The sequence below is a fragment of the Geotrypetes seraphini genome, chromosome 3, assembly GCF_902459505.1.
Source record: "Geotrypetes seraphini chromosome 3, aGeoSer1.1, whole genome shotgun sequence".
Classification (NCBI taxonomy): Eukaryota; Metazoa; Chordata; class Amphibia; order Gymnophiona; family Dermophiidae; genus Geotrypetes; species Geotrypetes seraphini.
In genome coordinates, this window is record NC_047086.1 from 220,409,958 (window position 1) to 220,427,826 (window position 17,869).

Below are 17,869 nucleotides of genomic sequence, written 5' to 3' on the forward strand. Positions count from 1 at the left end.
AATTGATAATTGGGGTAGGGATGTTGATATGGGGGATATAAAAGAGAATGGTGTTTATTCATTTCAAATAATTTCAGTTTTTTGTTCAGATACAAGAAATGAAAAAGATTTTGTAAAAATTAATTGGATTGATGGAGATTAAAATCTTTTCACTCAATGTCAATGGCCTTAATCACCCAGTAAAGAGAAAAAAAAGTTAGCATTCTTAAAAAGACAACAGGCTGATGTGTATTACATTCAAGAGACACACTTGTCAGTGGCAGAATCCAGAAAGTTAGAAGATAATTGGGTGAAACACTGTTTCTTCGCTCCTGCAGTGGGGAAGAAAGCAGGAGTGGCTATATTAGTTAACAAAAAATGTTTAGCTTCATTTAAAATGATGGATTTTGATCCTTTAGGGAGATGGATAAAAGTGGAAATGAGTATGGGAAATAATACTTTGACTTTAATAAATATCTATGCCCCGAATTCGAATCAAAATGATTTTTTTACAAATATACAAAAATTAATACTCCCACTGGCTGCTTCTAATTTAATAGTAGCTGGAGATTTTAATGCTGTTATGGATCTTTTTTGGATAAAAAACCAAGCAAAAATATAAAATCATTAGGCTTAGATAATTTGGTGAATACTTGTAATTTGAAAGATATATGGCATATTCTTCATTTTAATGATCAGGAATTCTCTTTTTGCTCACCAGTTCATAAATCTTTTTCAAGAATTGATTACATATTGGTATCATATTCCATGGTGCAACAAGTGACACAAGCCTCCATTGATCCAATTATTTTGTCTGATCATGGAGGAGTGTGGATTACACTTACACTAGATAATAATGAACATAATAGATCATTATGGAGGTTTGATAATGCATTGGTTTCGGATTCAACTTTTCTTGAAGAAATTAAATTAAAAATTTTGGAATTTTTCCAAATAAATACTTCAGCAGATATTAATACGGAAATTTTATGGGATGCATTTAAAGCTACTATAAGAGGTAATATTATTTCTTATTCTGCATATATTAAAAAACAACTTATTAAACAATTTTTGGATTTGGAAAAAGAAATTAAACTGCTGGAGTCCAAATTAATTGATAAATGGAATCATGAAAATTTGCAAGCTTTATTAAAGGCTAAGGGTAAATATAATGAAATTTCTTCAAAAATGGCAAGGAAAGATTTGTTTTCTTCGCAAACCTTGTATTATGGAAAATCCAATAAGGCAGGAAGTTTACTTGCAAATTATCTTAAAGCAAAGAAGAAAAGAATAAAAATAATTGCAATAAAAGATGAGAAAGGAAATATGCATAATCAAATTAGTAATATTTTAAATCAATTTTTGGCTTTTTACAAAGAGTTGTATTCTTCCGAGTCTTCTGATGATAAAGTTCAAAAAGGTATGGAATTTTTAAATCTTCTTGAGGGTCCAAAACTTCCTGATCATATAAAAAGAAGTTTAGAAGAACCTATATCATTAAAAGAATTAGAAACAGCATTGAAGTCTCTTAGAGTTGGATCCGCTCCAGGTGGGGATGGTTTTACTGTGGAATTCTATAAAACATTTCAAAATTCTTTATTACCCTATTTACTAAAATTATATCAGTTCCAACTTAATAAAGGTTGTATTAAAAGTATCATGGCAGAATCTGTGGTGATTGTTTTGCCAAAGCCAAATAAAGATCCCACTTTGGTTTCGAATTACATTAATTAATATAGATGGAAAATTATTGGCTAAAGCACTGGCATTAAGATTGGCAAAGGCTCTCCCTTACATAATTGATGTACATCAAACGGGTTTCATTGCTAACAAACATTCTTCTAACATTTCATACTTTAAATTTAACTAAAATGATGAATGAACCAGCTTTTGCTCTATCTTTAGATGCAGAAAAAGCTTTTGATAGGGTAGAATGGTCATTCATGTATCAGGCTTTGGATTGGTTTGGTATAGGTCCTGATTTTGTTCAAATGATTAAAACTTTGTATAGCTCCCCTATGGCAAGATTATACATTAATAATAATTTATCTGAAAGTTTTAAACTGCATAGAGGAGTTAGACAGGGATGTCCTCTATCTCCTTTACTGTTTGATATTGTGTTAGAACCCTTATTGATAGCTATTAATCAGACAAAGGGGATACAGGGTATTCCCCTGAAAGAATGGGAATACAAATTATCTGCTTATGCGTGAAAGGACACATTTGAAAAGATAGGTTTTCTGTCTCTGTCTATGAAAGGACACATTTAAAAAGGACACACACATTTTATGTCTTTTGTTCCTGCCTGTGTTGGAGGTGATCGGGTGTGGGGTGTTCGTGTTTGCTCTCTTGATGGTTTGGGAGGAGTTCATTTAATCATGTTAATGAAGTTTCGTCTTTAAGACAATACAGGCTCAAACCCCCTGCCATGTACATATCCTGCTCACGCACCCCCTCCCCTCTCTTGTCCATCCCCCTTTTCCTGTGATGGCTACCACTGACCCATGTGAAAAGATATATAACTGGATGTATTCTGAAAATTAAACAGGTAATTTCTTTGGGCCTTCTGTGAATCCTTCTTACCTAAGGAAATTGCCTCCAGACGTCTGAAATAGATGACAGAGTGTTTTGCAGGGCAGTTTCGGGACCAAGAAACGGATCCTGTTCGTTTCAATGCGGATGATATTTTATTATATTTGCGCAATCCAGGTTCAACTATACCGTGTTTGTTAGAATTGATTGAAAGGTTTGGAATGTTTTCAGGATATAAAATCAATTGGAATAAATCTGAAATACTTTCGCTTAATGTACATTGCATAAAATCTATGTTTGATTCATTTCCTTTTGTTTGGAAAGAGGATGGATTAAAATATTTAGGAATTTGGATTAAAAATTCAATAGAAGATACAGTAAAAGAAAATGAAAAACTTTTATTAAAAAAGGTTTCGGAATTATGTGAATAATGGAATCCGTTACATATATCTTGGTGGGGGAGAGTTCAAACTATAAAAATGATGATATCGCCTGTGGTTTGCTATCAAATGTGTATGATTCCGGTATTTTTCCAAAATTCTTTTTATAAAAAATTGAATTCAATAATTATTAAGTTTGTTTGGCTTGGCAAAACGCCTAGAATTGCTTTGGTATCTTTACAGAAATCAATTAAGGAGGGTGGGTAAATTTCCCAAATTTTTATAGGTATCATCAGGCCTATATTTTACGTCAAGGTATGTATTGGGTCCTCCCAGATCTCATTGAATACACTTCGGATTGGTTATATTTGGAATGGCGACTCATGTCTCCTTTACATCTTTGTCACATTCTCAGTATCAAGATGCCCAGATTGTATAAAGAAAATAAACTTTTATTAGATACATGGAAAACTCTGAGGTATGTAAGTAATTTAACTGAAATTCCTATAAATAAATCAACAAATCAATCTATATGGCTAAACTCCAAGATTCAAATTGGCGGGTCTAAGATTGTCTGGAAGCATTGGTTAAATGCAGGAATACGAACTTTAAATGATGTTATTTCAAATGGAAATATGCTTGAGTTTACACAATTGCAAAATAAATTTGGACTGAATAAATCACAATTTTATAAATGGTTGCAATTGAAGCAGGCCATTCAGGCAGGGTTCCCTGAATGGAAAAATCTAAATTTTCAATATAGCATGGAATTTTTATGCTTCCAGGCAGATTTTCTGGGTCACCAGGCCGCACAGTGGTACAAAGTTATTAGTGAATTGGTCAATAAAAAACCTAAAAATGGTCTTAGGGATTTTGGAGCATTGAGATTAAACATCAAATTTCAGCATCTCAATGGCCACAAATTTGATCTTGGAGAATAAGATGTACACTGTCAGCATCTATGAGGCAAACTTGTTTTTTTCTTTTACATAGAGCATTTTGGACCCCTGTTAGATTACAAAAGTTAAATAGTTCATTGTCTAATAGATGCTGGCATTGTAAGCTTGATGTAGGGACTTTGGATCATCTTTTATTTTATTGTCCCTATATATTAGCCTTTTGGAATTCGATCTGGGATCAAATAAATTCTTTATTGGAAAATCCTGTAGCATTAACTTATGATACTGTGATATTTGGCATGTCTATGAGAAAAAAGAGTCAGATATCGGCAAGTAATAACAAACTTTTATTGATTATGACAGGAGTTGCCATGCAACAAGATCACAGCAGACTTAACTTTAATTTCTGGTGGAATTCACTTTGTCATCTATACAAAATGGAACGTTCAATAGCAATACAAAATGGAAATTATAAAAGGTTTAATAAAATATGGGAGCCATTGACATTGTTTTGTAATGAATAAACACCATTTTCTTAACATTACTTATGAATGGAGGGGAAAGGGGAGGGATTGTATAAATAAAGGAAAAAAAAGGTAAAAAGAACTATGAAAAAGATTGATTCAATTAAGAAAATAGTGTGGAAAGGGAGGGGGGGAGAAGGGTTTAGATACATATACATTTGTTATTATCTTGATAGATATATCAAGTGTTGTTAGTAAATCTATGTATTACTTATATTGTACACTTGTTGAAAGTTTAAAAATGAATAAAGAATTAAAAAAAAAAAAGAAAATTGTGCTTATTGGCTGGTGTCCTGTGGAGCTGAGCTGCAGAAGTTTGGAGATTTTTTTATAGAAAATAGGTAGGAGTAGTGCTACATTTGTTTATCTAGATCATTTCTTTGCAGAGGTGAGGCAAGACTTATGGATCTAATGAAGGTGGTGTTATGTGACCCTTCTCAGTTGTAGGCACCAGAGTCTTTTCATATTGAGGAGGCATGTTAGCAGAAGAAAGTACATCAGTGCCTAGTTTTGAGGGGTGAGAGGCCATTTCCCTACTGGTTGAAGGAGGAGGCCTCCCCAAATTCCAGTTTAACATGCTTCAGTTTTTCATTTGCTTCCTTCTTCTGCTTTGAAACAGCCCAAGTTGACCTAAGATCTGCCTGGGACTGGGCAGCGTTGGTGGTGGTGAAGTTGAAAGGAGGCATACTGGTGCATACCAGAGCTTGTGGAAGTGGGAACTGCTCCTTGCAGGCCAGTCACTACTGTTTGAGTGCTGCACCTAAGCCTGCCATGTGCTTGGGCGAGGTGGAACAACAGTGCCATAGGTTGACCATAGGTTGTATCTTGTTGGGTGGGAGAGCTGCTTGGAAGTAATTTGGATGTTGCTGAGGTCTTCACATGATATGCAGACTGAGTCTCAAGTAAGGGGGACTGCCATGGCAGTTGCTGCAGAAGGTCAGGTTCTGGAGCCCTTGGAGATGGCGCTGATGCCCTGCTTCTGTTCACTTCTCTACCCAGAAAGCAATGATATGATTTTTATTTTAATCTGCTTGCTCTTGTCTTTATATATATATATATATATGTATAATTATGGAGAGAAGTGGAGAACAGTTGATCCAAATGCACAAAAAAGATAGACTGAGGAGAGGGGGAGTTTTATTAAACCCAGGAATACTTGCTTACTCGTATACTCACAAGAAACCTAAAGGCTCTTCCTCAACTAGAGTCAAGTACCAGTACATTGGATCTGTTATAGACATCATTGTACAGTGTGCCTGCATCTCTCTTGCTTGTCTATGGAGAACACTGCACCCAGCCTTTCCTTCCCTGATATAGTTACAACTTTTTTCAGGATGTGTGGTTTTAATAGATGTACTTTTGATGTATAGTGCAACATGCTATAAGGTGCTCTTATATGTTAGGTGGCAAAGTATGAAACAAGTGGATGCCTGGTTTTCAACCCAACTATTAAAGACTAATGTATATGTTCCTTTTATTTTCAGGTATCTTGAAATGCCGTATACAACAGACTTGCCATACAGACCAGTCCAGGATACTAGAGTGCACAGTCCTCAATTGATGCAGAATTCTGCCAGCTGGCAAGCTGCTGCTCCTATGCACCCTCATCCAGGGAGAAACATTCAGAAGACAGAGGATGAAATGTGGGAGAGGAGGACTGAAAAGAAAACTAAAAATGTGAAAAAAGGAGACAGAAAACCAAAGGCGACAGCACCATCAGCGAATAAGGTAAAATCTCAAAAGGACATGAAGGACCCAGTCAGAAAACGAAGGAAGGGACCTTCTGAGACACCGATGGATTGGAGAAGTCCCGGAAAGTCTGGGAAGCACAGAAGAAGAGAGGAATTTAGTGAGTTGTCTCAAGATCCTGACTCTGTATATGAGAGATGGGAGCCCTCTTATCACAGACATAATAGAGAAAGAGATTTAACCTATCCACCTTGGGCACAGTTTGTAGAAGCAAAAGAAGCCACAGGCCAAAACCCTGGCAGAAGATGGGGCCAAAGTCAGAAGCTGCCGCCATCTGGGTTAGATGGAAGGAAGAAAGAAAAACTTCAGAACCAAAGACCCAGAAATGGTAAAGAATTTCCACAAGGATGGTCTGAGCATGCAGAGATCTGTAATGAGCTTGAGGGTCTGCCAAGTTATGAGATGTGTATGATGATGAAAAGTGAGTCAGACCTGGGTATGTCAGACATCCTAAAGGAAAATGAAAAAAAAATTCCCCCAAAATGGGTACTGCCTCCACCTTACATTCCACCTCCCGCATATGAAGCTCCGCATCGGGTCCTTAAAGTAAAGAAAACGCTAGTTGATAAGTCAGCTCAGAAACCCTCAAAAGGGGGGAAGCTGGGGAAAGCCAGTTTATATGAAAGGACAGCAGTGAGATCCAGACTTCAGTGGGAGGAGTCTAATAGGAGCAAAAAGAGTGAAGATCAAGAATATGTGGAGTGTTTCAAACCAAACCAAAACAAACCCTGTCGTGCCATGAAGGATATCACTGAAGAATGTGTGCATGGATTTGTAGAAACCAAAAGGGAAGGGACCACAGCAGGTACTGAAAAGAAAATAAAGTTTGACCCAAAGACCTATAGAAATGTAATGTCTGGTTGGAAGTTTCCTCAAGGCTTCAGTACGTGGAGCAAATTCTTAAAACACCAAGAGCCTGATGAAGGTATATCCCAAAGAAAGAATGTCCCACCGCAATCTCAAATGCAAGAAGATGCAGAAAATATCTATGAGACTGTAGAATGGGAAAGGCCGCCATCAAAGTCCAAGAATTCTCTAGAGGAAAAACTCAAGAAAGCAAATTTGATGAAGAACCATGTCAGAATGGGCAAGAAGCCAGGACAGACCACTCTCACTGGAATCCAAGCAGAAAGTCAACATTTAGTTTCACCTTCAAAAGCAGCATTGAAAAATTACATGCCCTCCAAGACTGGTGGACTAGGTGCAGAACAAAGGATCAAGGAAAAAAAGATAAGTAGCATAAATAAGATACCAAACACCAGTCATCTACAAAACCAGGATGTTATAAAAGAAGATAAAACCAAAGAAAAGCCCTCCAGCCCTTTTGTGGATAAATCTTATAAAGTATACCAGGATAAGTTACCTTATAGATGGGGCTTCAGCTACACTGCTAATCCCATGGATAAGAAAACAGTTTTTAAGAATGTAGATCGGCAGAAGCATTATGTTGGAGAGATGCCTAAATGGACAAGTCATCTCAAGGCACATCATGCAAATGGTTCTAGACTCCAAGACCAAACTTTCTACAAGTCAAGTGATGACATCTTCCAGCATGCCAGCCATACATTGCCCAGGCAAAGCAACCCACAACACTTGAGCAACACTGAGATGAAATGGAGCTCATGGGATAGGAAAAGATCAGGACTAGAAAAAGAAAATCTATTTCCTAGTGAGACTAATATGATCAGGGCTGGTAGGGAACATGAAATATCAATATATGCTCAGACTTTAGGTTTACCAAAGTGGAAAGAACTCAGAGCAACCAACAGTCTACCAATCCGAGATTCAAGGTGGCAACATGGCTTGCAGCAAGATGTTCAGAAAAGCAGTGGCAAACCCAAAATCCAAGAATCTGAAATTTCAAATATTCCACAGGTTTCAGCAGGGCAGCATTATGAACTAGTTCAAAAGCCAGAGAAGACACCTCAGGCATCTTCAATGGAGAATGATGGAATGTTTATCATAGATGCCACTTGTGTGATTGTTAGGGCTGAATATATTTTCCCACCTAGTAAACAGAGGGTAAAATATTTACACCCTGAAACTTCAAAGGAATATAAAGCAAAGGAGAACCAGGAATTTTCTCTAGAATCTTCTCAAAAACAGAATGAGCAGATTTATGACAGACTTCCCCTGAGGTCTCCATGGCAGGAATTGATTCTGAGGAACCAACAGAGTCATCGAGTGAACAAGCTTCCACGTGGTAACAGCAGTGAAAGTGTATCTGGTATCCCAAGAAAAAGTCATGCACATAAATTACAAATGTTCCATCACCCAAGCCCTAAGAACTTGGAAAAATCAACTAGGATTTTAGGACTTTCCCTTACAGACTCAAACCCTTTGGAAACAGGACAGGACAGCAATGCAACTAGCACAGCAAGCTTACATCAGAATTCTAATGACAGCACTCAAAGGCAAGAGAATGAGGAATCACTTCAGACTATGAAAGGTTCCATAGTTCCTCGAGGTCTGGCTGATGTTTGGAGCCAGGTGACAAAAACCGAAGATGACCTTCAGCTAAAAGATCCCATGACTTGCAATGCTTCAAAAAAAGATCTAAATAATCAAGTGGCTCCCACAAAATATTCTATCTGTCTGGGGATTGTGTACAAGCCATCACTTGATGTGAATGACCAACAAGGTGAAGGTTGCAGATGTCCAGAGCTAAATGCAACAGAGAGAAAAAGCAACACTACTGTAAATATCCCATCAGCCAATCAGTGGTCTATGAGAAGTCCTATATCTGTGGATAGTACATTACCTGCAGTGGGTAAACCAAATTTGAATGTGTGGGAGACAATCCAATCTCAAAGTAATCTCCAAAAATATAATATTGACACAGTGAATGAGTCAAACCTTTTGAAAGAAAACATCATGAATCCTGCGGTGGTAGAAGAGGTGAATAGTTACTCATCTACAAGTAATTCTCACCTGCCTTTTCAGGAATTGGGTTATATTAAAACTGAGCCTTCCCAACATATAAGAAACATAGAGGCCAAAAAGGAGCTAAATTTTGCCATAGATGGGAAGACCTCATGCCCATATCTAGTACACGAGGTAGCTGATAGATTGATTATGAATGAGGCGTTATATACCAAAACTGTGCTTCCAGTAGAAAAAACCTTTGACTATGCTAAAGACCAAAGTCTTGACAAAGATAAAATCACTGAACCATTTGAAGCAAGTGAGCTGGCGGATGGAGTACCTAAAAGAGTTGGAGCTCTCCTGGTGCCCTCACCAGAAAAGGTTTACTCTCAACTAGAACTCCTTCAAGATTCAAAAACCAGTGGGACTGACACAAAGTCAAGCCTTTACAGTGATGGGAAATTCTCACATGACCAGACTTTGGGAAGCCATATAAAGATGTTGAGTAGATGTCCTGGAGATAATGATCTTGATCATGTCTCCTTGCAATCTAGAGTTTCACAAGAAGCTAGCAATGAGACCAACTGGAGACTGAATTTTAGCAATTGCAAGCCAAACCATGAAAGAACACCACTGAAGCATTATACAAAGAAACGTGGGTTGTATGCTAAGGATTTGCAGGAGGCTGTTTCCCGCATTCGACGCCACACAGCTCCCGATTCAGACACAGATGAAGATGAAGAAACAGATTCTTCGAGTATGATAGAAAACGCATCAGGAGATGATGGGACTGGAAGAGAAGGGCAGGTGGAGGCTGTCACTGTCTCCAGCAGTTCTGATGGTTATGATTCTGATGTTACTGTGATTATATGTAGTGAGTCCAAGGATGTCAACAGAGAACATGCACCAGGACAAGTAATTCAGTGCACAAGTCCTGATACTATAGAAAGATTGAGAGACTCTGAAGAACCTTTCCATAGAAGACCACAAAATAGCAGCGACTCTGATTGGCTAGTTTTAGTAAAGCCTCCAGTGGAATGGGAACAACCCACACAAGACTCCCCATATCTCAGAAAGTTAAGCATTAGATCAGACCTGAATATACATACACAGACAGGTAATGGTGGAGAAAGAGCAGACCTTAGTAGCTGCATTGAGCAAGTTCTAGAGGAGCTGACCCAGGCTGAAATTGAGCTATTTGGAATACATCAGAAGGAGGAATGTGCCACAGTCCTGGAGAATGAAACCTAGCCAGGAGAAAATAGCAACCAGGGATGAGAATCTCTACAAAGGCAACAGTATATTACAATTGCTAGTAGTATTAATACACTAACAGTCACTAAATAAAATTATCCCCATCATCAAACCATGCTGGGCCGCCTCCTACCCACAGAGCTGCTTTTATACAAGTCTGTGTAACCCATTGTCTTTTCACAGCATGGGGCCCAGGCACATCTAAGTGAGCGCACACACATTCATTCTATTGGTCCCAACTGATACCATCTTCTAGGATCTTAAGCATATTATATAGATTGATTATTGTTATTTTAACCCTTTATTTGGCATTGTTGCTCAGAAGCAACATGTGTTTCTGTGCTTCCAAATTCCTGCTCAACATCAAGTTACGTAGAGCAGCTGTTTCACCATCTGCCAATTAAAAGGTTAAAATGAATAGTGCTCATGGCAGAGCTTATCAAACTATGGGTTGGGACCAAATGAAGTAACAAAACCTGTGTTTGGTTTGTGACCTGGGTGGATTCTTCAAAGGTGCATCGCTATTCTTCACCTCCAGGGAATCACACAGTTTTATTTGGCCATGGGATCATGGCCAGCAGAAGAGCTCTTGCTCATTTGTTTTGTAAGGGAGAGATGGTTCATACTATCCCATTTAAGCTAGAGACTGAGTAGTAGCCCAGGACAGAAGCAATGGATATCAACCAATTCCTGGACATCCCCTCTTCTCTCCCAGCAGGCTGTAATAGTGCCCAGATTAAATAGAGGCCTAAGGAAACTCTTCAGTTTTGGCTGAAAAAGAAACTGCAGTTGAAACTTATTGCCTTGTTTCAACCAAAATTGAGAACTAAAGTAGAACCTACTGGGGATTGTCAGAGCTTGCAGTCAACAGCCCTCTGCTAAATTTACAGATTATTATTCCAGGAACTGCAAGCACAGGCTGACAACTGGGAGAGCCATTTTAACAAGGAATTCTCAACAAGTCTGGCACGTTTAGGTTCCCAAGTCATACAGGTGTAGTTAAATATCCTCTGAAACAGGAACTTTGTGAGAACATATATATTTTTTTAATCATGATTTCACGCTTTTTATGTTTACCCAAACTGTGCACAAATAAGAGAAAGTAGCATTGGGATATTCTCCACTTTTGTATTTAGTTAAAGGACAAATCATGCTATAAATTCTTACTAAAATAAAGCAAAGGAGTCCAGTCACTGCAGACATTATACCAGCCTGATACACAATCTAGAATTTAAAAAAAGCACATGGTTACTGAATATGAGGTCTTACTGCCCTGAAGATTTACAATCAAGAGCAATATATTTCTCAAAATATTTTCTAATATATAAACTTTGTTTCATTGTAATATCTCTTTCTTACTAACACTTTAAGCTTGACCAGTATTTGTGCCTGAAAACAATCACTGCAAGTTCCTTAGAACCTAGCTTCTGCATGCCACAAGTCTAATTAAAATTCTGTATTTTTTTCATGCCCAACAGAGCCTGGAAATACTGTAGAATCACCTAAATAGTATTCAAGCCATACACCTGGACCTGAGCTAATGAAAACTGAAACTATATTAAAAGACTGTTTTTACAATGGCTGACTGTGCACCTCATTTGGAGTGACAGCTGATGTCATATCTCCACAGGAAGGCTAATTCCTAAGGAGCTGCTTATCCCAAATTTATGGATTTAAATTTGTGCTAAATGTTTGTATCAAAAGTATTTATTTGGAGCACTATATTTACCATATGAGCTACTATGCAAGATCATAACTGCATTACTTGCAGCAACCACATTACTGAAAAAAAAATGTAAAAGTAGCTCCCTCTCCTAGACTATCTTACAATTGCTTATGGTATAATGCTGTAGTCAGGGCAGGAGTGATCCCCAGTCACTCTTGCCCATGGCATCTTGTGTCAATCTTGCAAGATTGCCACTAGAGATCATGGCAGCCATCTTGAGAGCAGATCTAGCATGGGCAGGAGTGACTAGGATCACTTCTACCCTGGCTACATCCCTAGACTCAAATATGAAAACACCCACTCTATGCTTAAATCCAAACAGTCAAAACTTAATCTAGTTAGCACAAGATCACAACAGGGTGAAACCCCCGAAGGCAGTGTCTTCAATGTTCAATCATTGCACTTCATACTTTATATGGGTGAACGCTCCAATTACTCAAAATATTGAATGGTACAAAATATTAATGTGTACTCATCATAAAGGGCTGATTCTTCCAGGTTCTGACACGTTTTGCCAGACCAGGCTTCCTCAGAGAACCCACAAATAATTTCTTCCAAATTTGTGATCTAATGTTCCTTCCTACTTGCTTTTTATCACTTGTGTGGTTCTGAGCACTGCTAACTAGATTGTTTTGACTGTTTGGATTTAAGCATAGAGTGGGTATTTTCATATTTGCATCTATTTCATGTATCTCCCACATGGTTATTCCTTATCCCAGATTCATATTTTGTACATCCCTAGACTGCCAGGGTTTATAAAAGATAGGCCCAAGGGGGGCACCTTCTGGTAGGCATGGGGGAAAGTGATGCCTGTTTGGAGGAGAGGGAGGAAGACAGGAGAAAGCATATTTCAGCTTCCACTGAAAACACAGTTAGTTTCTGCTGAAATCATGGCCTCAGCCTTTGCCAAAACTGAAACCAGTCAGGATTTTGGGCCAGCTTCAGCACCATATCTGAAACCAAAATTTGGTCAGTGTCTACCATGAAAACCCTGAAGGACATACATGGATCAGCTTAGCCTTCGCCCATGGTTGGGATTCAAAGATCATCTTCGGCAAGTGATAGACTATCATCTCGGCCAATGCATCCATTGGACTTTTAGTCTATCTTGCTTGGACTTCTTTGGGAACTTTGAGTTTTTTATTTACTTTAATTTTATTCCTTTTTTTTCTTTTTTATTATTTGAATTGTTATATCTTTACTATTTAATCATAGTTTTCTCAGGTACTTTAGCTAGATTGTGAGCCGTCAGGATAGTTAGGGAAGTTCTAAGTACCTAATTTTATTTTATTGTAATCCATACTAGGCTCCTGGGGAGGATGGGCTATAAAAATAAATAAATGTGAGAATATGAGCAATCCCCCTTTTAACAGAAAGGCTGACTCTATGTACAGAGTCAGAAAGTTTCTGGATTTGAAAAGCAGTAGCAGGTTCCTCACCATTTTATGGTAAGCAAATCCCTCTCAAAGGCATCAAAAGTTCTAAGATTCATTCCTTGGTGTCCTTGGGGAGAGCAGCTCAAACTTGGGTATCTGTTTTATAGCCCACCTATGTAGTGGAGTTTCCTGGCACACACAGGAGAAGCAAACAACAAAAGGAATTGACCCCAAACTATCCACAAAGAAGAAAATCCAGAGAAAACCAAAAAAACTCTGTGGAGTGACGATGTTCCCAAATGGACTTTATTTGAAAGTATCAAAGTTCCAAAGGTACACTAAAATCATCCACATAAAATAATTCCATCCACATAAAAGTAAATCATCTACATAAGAGCCTTAAAGGACCTAGTCCGCTAGGGATACAGGACCCAACACGGCCCGTGTTTCGACAAAAAGTCTTCTTCAGGGGTCCCTGGGGGTTTTATAAAGGTGAGTACGTGGGAAACAATTGTGTGGTGAACCGGAAGTGAGACAGGAGAAGGCCAATGAGCTCCTTTTGTTAGCAAAGAGAAGCCATGTACAAAACACAGTCCAACTGATTTAGATTTTTAATACTGTTGAGAGCTTCTGCAATGTGTGTTGGCACCTGGATACTCACTTGGCTTCAAACTTCAGACCTAAATTATGATCTTCAAGAAAAGCTTGCAGATGTATTGTGCCATGGAAAGATTTTCTTCAGAGAATAAGGTGCAAGAAACCCTTGCAGTCATAGCAGCCTGTGTACAAAGACTGTGAGTACATGTTTCCCTTTCTGCATGATTGGCTAGTCAAGTATTCATCTCTTGAAGCTGCAGAAGGTTTAATGCATAAATTACCCCAAAACTCACCCAAACACGTCTCGGCAATTGGGGTTTGTAGGAGCCCCACTAGATGCAACTCAGGCAACAGCCTTTCCTCATCAGAATATCACCAATTTAGTGTCCAAAGTGGAAGAAATTCCAATGAGGTGACAGGTATCTCCATAGCAAATGCTAAGGATGCTGAGCTATATGGCCTCAACAATACCTGTAATACCACTGGCATGTCTCAATTTTTTTTGAACAAAGACATATTACTGAAAGGTGTCCTTGAGTTTGTGCTAGAAGTTAAGGTATAATGCTCAGTGCTGTTTTTTTAGATACAGCGAAGATTGATCACTACATTGTATATCTAGAGTAACATACTGATAAGCAAGAATTACTGTGGTATTTATTGTATGTAATTCAAAAATTTTTAGATACATTATAAAATACCGGCATAAAACAGAATATGATTCTGAAGGATAGAGAAATGAAATATGTGCATTGTCAACAGATTAGCTTCACAATATGTGTTACAGGGAATGAATGAAAGATCAGCGTGGGATGCTCACATTTTGATTTATATTGTGGTAAATTGCATCATGTCATAATGAACAGCCCTGATACAGCTATTAACTGGCGAAACAGTGGCCAATGGTTAAAGTGAACTATAATGCTCCAGAGACAAGCGGGGGATATGCAGGTTCACTTGCTGGTGACGTCCATAGACTGATCCTGTGTGTCGGTGCTCTCTCCTAGCTACACTAAGCTTTTGGTTTGCTAGATGCAGGAACTCCCGCCTTCCAAGGCTTCTTCCCTTGCCTTTCAGGGTTTTTTAAAGCTGTTCCTAGGTCGCAGCTCTCTTTCCTTCCCTCACATTCAAGAAAAGAAAAGGAAAAATAATATACTAATATTTACAGTGTGTCATCCAGCTTCCATTTATGAACAGATTCCACAGCTATTAAAAAGAAGCAGGGAATTTGATCTTCCATCTTCTCGCAAACCCTCCCCCCCCCCCCATGAAAAGAGAACCCCCTCAGTAGTCCCTCCAGAACCCAACCTGATGAGCAATGGCCAATCTGTTCATGGCTCAGCGCATCAGGAGAAATGCCTTTGGCAAGACTGCAGGCTCCTCCACTCCCTCCCCCCCAGGGTCCTGTTTCAGCCCACTGGGGGAGGTGGATTTCCTCTTCCGACAAGGGTGCTGTTTTAGCCCACTAAGGGAGGTGGATCACCACTCCCTGCCCCCAGGTTCCTTTTTGCCCGTTGGGAGAGGTGAATCATCCTCACATTGGCTGATCGGGAAAAGACCGCGTTTGCTTTGAGACACAGGCAACAATCAGAGCTGATACAGAGTACATCCCCTTCACCTTCAGCCACAGCAATTGCAGTGCAGGCCAACAGTTCACAGTCTTCTGCAAAATGCCAAGCACAGATGGGGAAGGCTTTCACGGGTCCAGTCTCGGCCTTGCAGTTCTCTCCCATGTCAAAGAACAAAAAGCAGCAGCTGGATCCTTCGTTCCTTCCTCCCTGTTTCAGCACTACTAGGGGAGGTGAACCACTGTCTCCTAACGAGGTCAGCATGGGAACAAGCAGTGGAAATAGCCAGGGTGCAGCGGGGCCATCAGCTGGTGGGAGTTGCCTGATGATCCATCCCTTCTCCACTAGCAAGCACGATGCCAACATCAGAAGCTCACCTGAGGCCTGCAGTTTCCTCATGCTGCCTCTAGACTATGGAACTGCTCCTGCGGGCAACTTCAGCCTTGTAGTCCTCTCCCTCTTCAAGCAAGCATCAGCAGACAGGAAAGGTAAGCTTCCATAGCTCCTAAGGGTGCCCCTCCCCCTCCAAATCAATTAGAGTACTGAAATTGAAAATCCAGGATTCCCTCTCAAATGAGGCAAATTAAGCTGTTCCTTTAATGGACAGCTGGGAATACTTTCCTACTCTTAAACTAGGAGCTGGAATGCTTAGGGTTCAATAGAACTTAGTGATCTCATAGTTACCATGCTGAATCCCTTGTGCTATGTTCACAGCTTTGAGAATCCAAGCCTGGTCTTAAAATGCTAGCAGATGGCTTGTACTGGAAGTCCATTCATGTGAACTTACCAGCATATCCTTGCAGGTTTAACAGCTGATCTTTGCATGCTCCAGAAGCTGATTTGTTCTGCTACCATAGAATAAAAGCATTATCCCAGGACAAACAGGCAGCATATTCTTATGTATGGATGATGTCACCAACGGAGCCCCGGTACGGACCACTTTAAAAGTGCATCGCCAATTTAAGAATTCAAAAAGTTCACAAAAGCCTGAACTGCACATGCGCGAGTGCCTTCCCGCCCGATGAGGGTGCACGGTAGAGAATGACACGGTGACAAAATTCATCACTGTTCCCGTCCCCACGGATAACCGCGGGAAACCATCTTCATGTCATTCTTTAAGGAGAGAGGGAAGAATCAGAGTATAATTGGGCACAACCACTGACCCGCAAGCTTTGCTCTGAAGAATGCTGGTGTAGAAGGACTGAGGTTGAAATAGACACTACAGAATGACAGTCTCTGGTATCCAAAGCAGATATTGTGATGTCATAATGCCTCATTCCACCAGTGCCTAAGAGCCAATCACATCAGTGATGTCACAATGGCTTCATTATCCTTGGCTCCCATAAGAATCAGAGTATGAATGGCCATAACCACTGACCCACAAGCTTTGCTTTGAAGAATGCTGGTGTACAAGGACTGAGGTTGAAATAGACACTAGAAAATGACATGGGATTATTTCCTGCGATTATCCGCGGGGATGGGAACGGTGATGAATTTTGTCACCGTGTCATTCTCTAGTGCACGGTCCTTCAGTTTCTTAGTTTCCGTGGAGCTAAGAAGTCGTGTTTCAACGGCTGTTGAAAAATTTTCGCTGCCGTCCTTCTCTTGTGGTTTTCTGACTTTTTATTCAGTTTTTTCTTTTCTTTGTTTTTAGTTTAAAAAAAACAACTAAATTATAGTTTAATTATTTTTTTTTTGTACCGTCGTCAGTTTGGCTTGGTGGAACCTTATGGGTCACCATACTGTTTTCTCCCCACCTTATGCCTGTTTTTCCATTCAGTTCTAGCAATGTCGAGACCTCGGCCTTGCCATTTTCTTCTTCTCACCAGTGCATTTTCATGCGGGTTCTTCACAAGCAGTTTCTCTTCGGTTCCGTCAGGAATCCGGTACCCAGCGCACCAACATCCCTCTTCCAGCCTGCACGACATTGCTGCTTCCAATCCTACCTACTATTTGGAAAATGACTCCCAACAAGACAGTAGATTTGGCCTGTCAGTCCTCCTAACAGAAGCTAGCTCCCCTCCCCCACCCCACCCCCCCTCTCCCCAACTTACCTCTCCCTCCCCGGGCACATTTTCAACTCCAGGCTGCCTTCTTGAAAAAAAAAAGATAAAATATTTGAAAAGACTTCTTCTTTTTTTTTAATACTGTAATTCTTTATTCATTTTGAAACTTAAAATAGTGCATACATGAATACATTACAGGATATATTTAAAAATAGCACTTACAGCTTTCAATAAAATATATAAATAATATTTTCACCCTCCCCTCCTATTTCCATATAATCAAGAAAACAATCACACTATATCTCACTCACTCCCTCCCACCCCCTCCCTGGATGTGTAAATTCTAATCAGAAGTAAAGGGAAATATCATTCTAGTAATATCAATAAAGTTAGTAAATGGACCCCATACCCTTTTAA

The 17,869-nt window shown here is 39.4% G+C and overlaps 1 protein-coding gene across 1 annotated transcript in view; it reads left to right on the plus strand.

Annotated features, from left to right (window-relative positions):
* Window positions 1-13,067, plus strand: part of LOC117357251 — a 44,624-nt gene extending 31,557 nt beyond the window's left edge. The window contains exon 6 of the mRNA XM_033937622.1: window positions 5,799-13,067. Coding sequence (XP_033793513.1) covers window positions 5,799-10,179 — 4,381 coding nt within the window. The 3' untranslated portion in view covers window positions 10,180-13,067. The remainder of the gene's footprint in view (window positions 1-5,798) is intronic.
* Window positions 13,068-17,869: the final 4,802 nt, after the last annotated feature.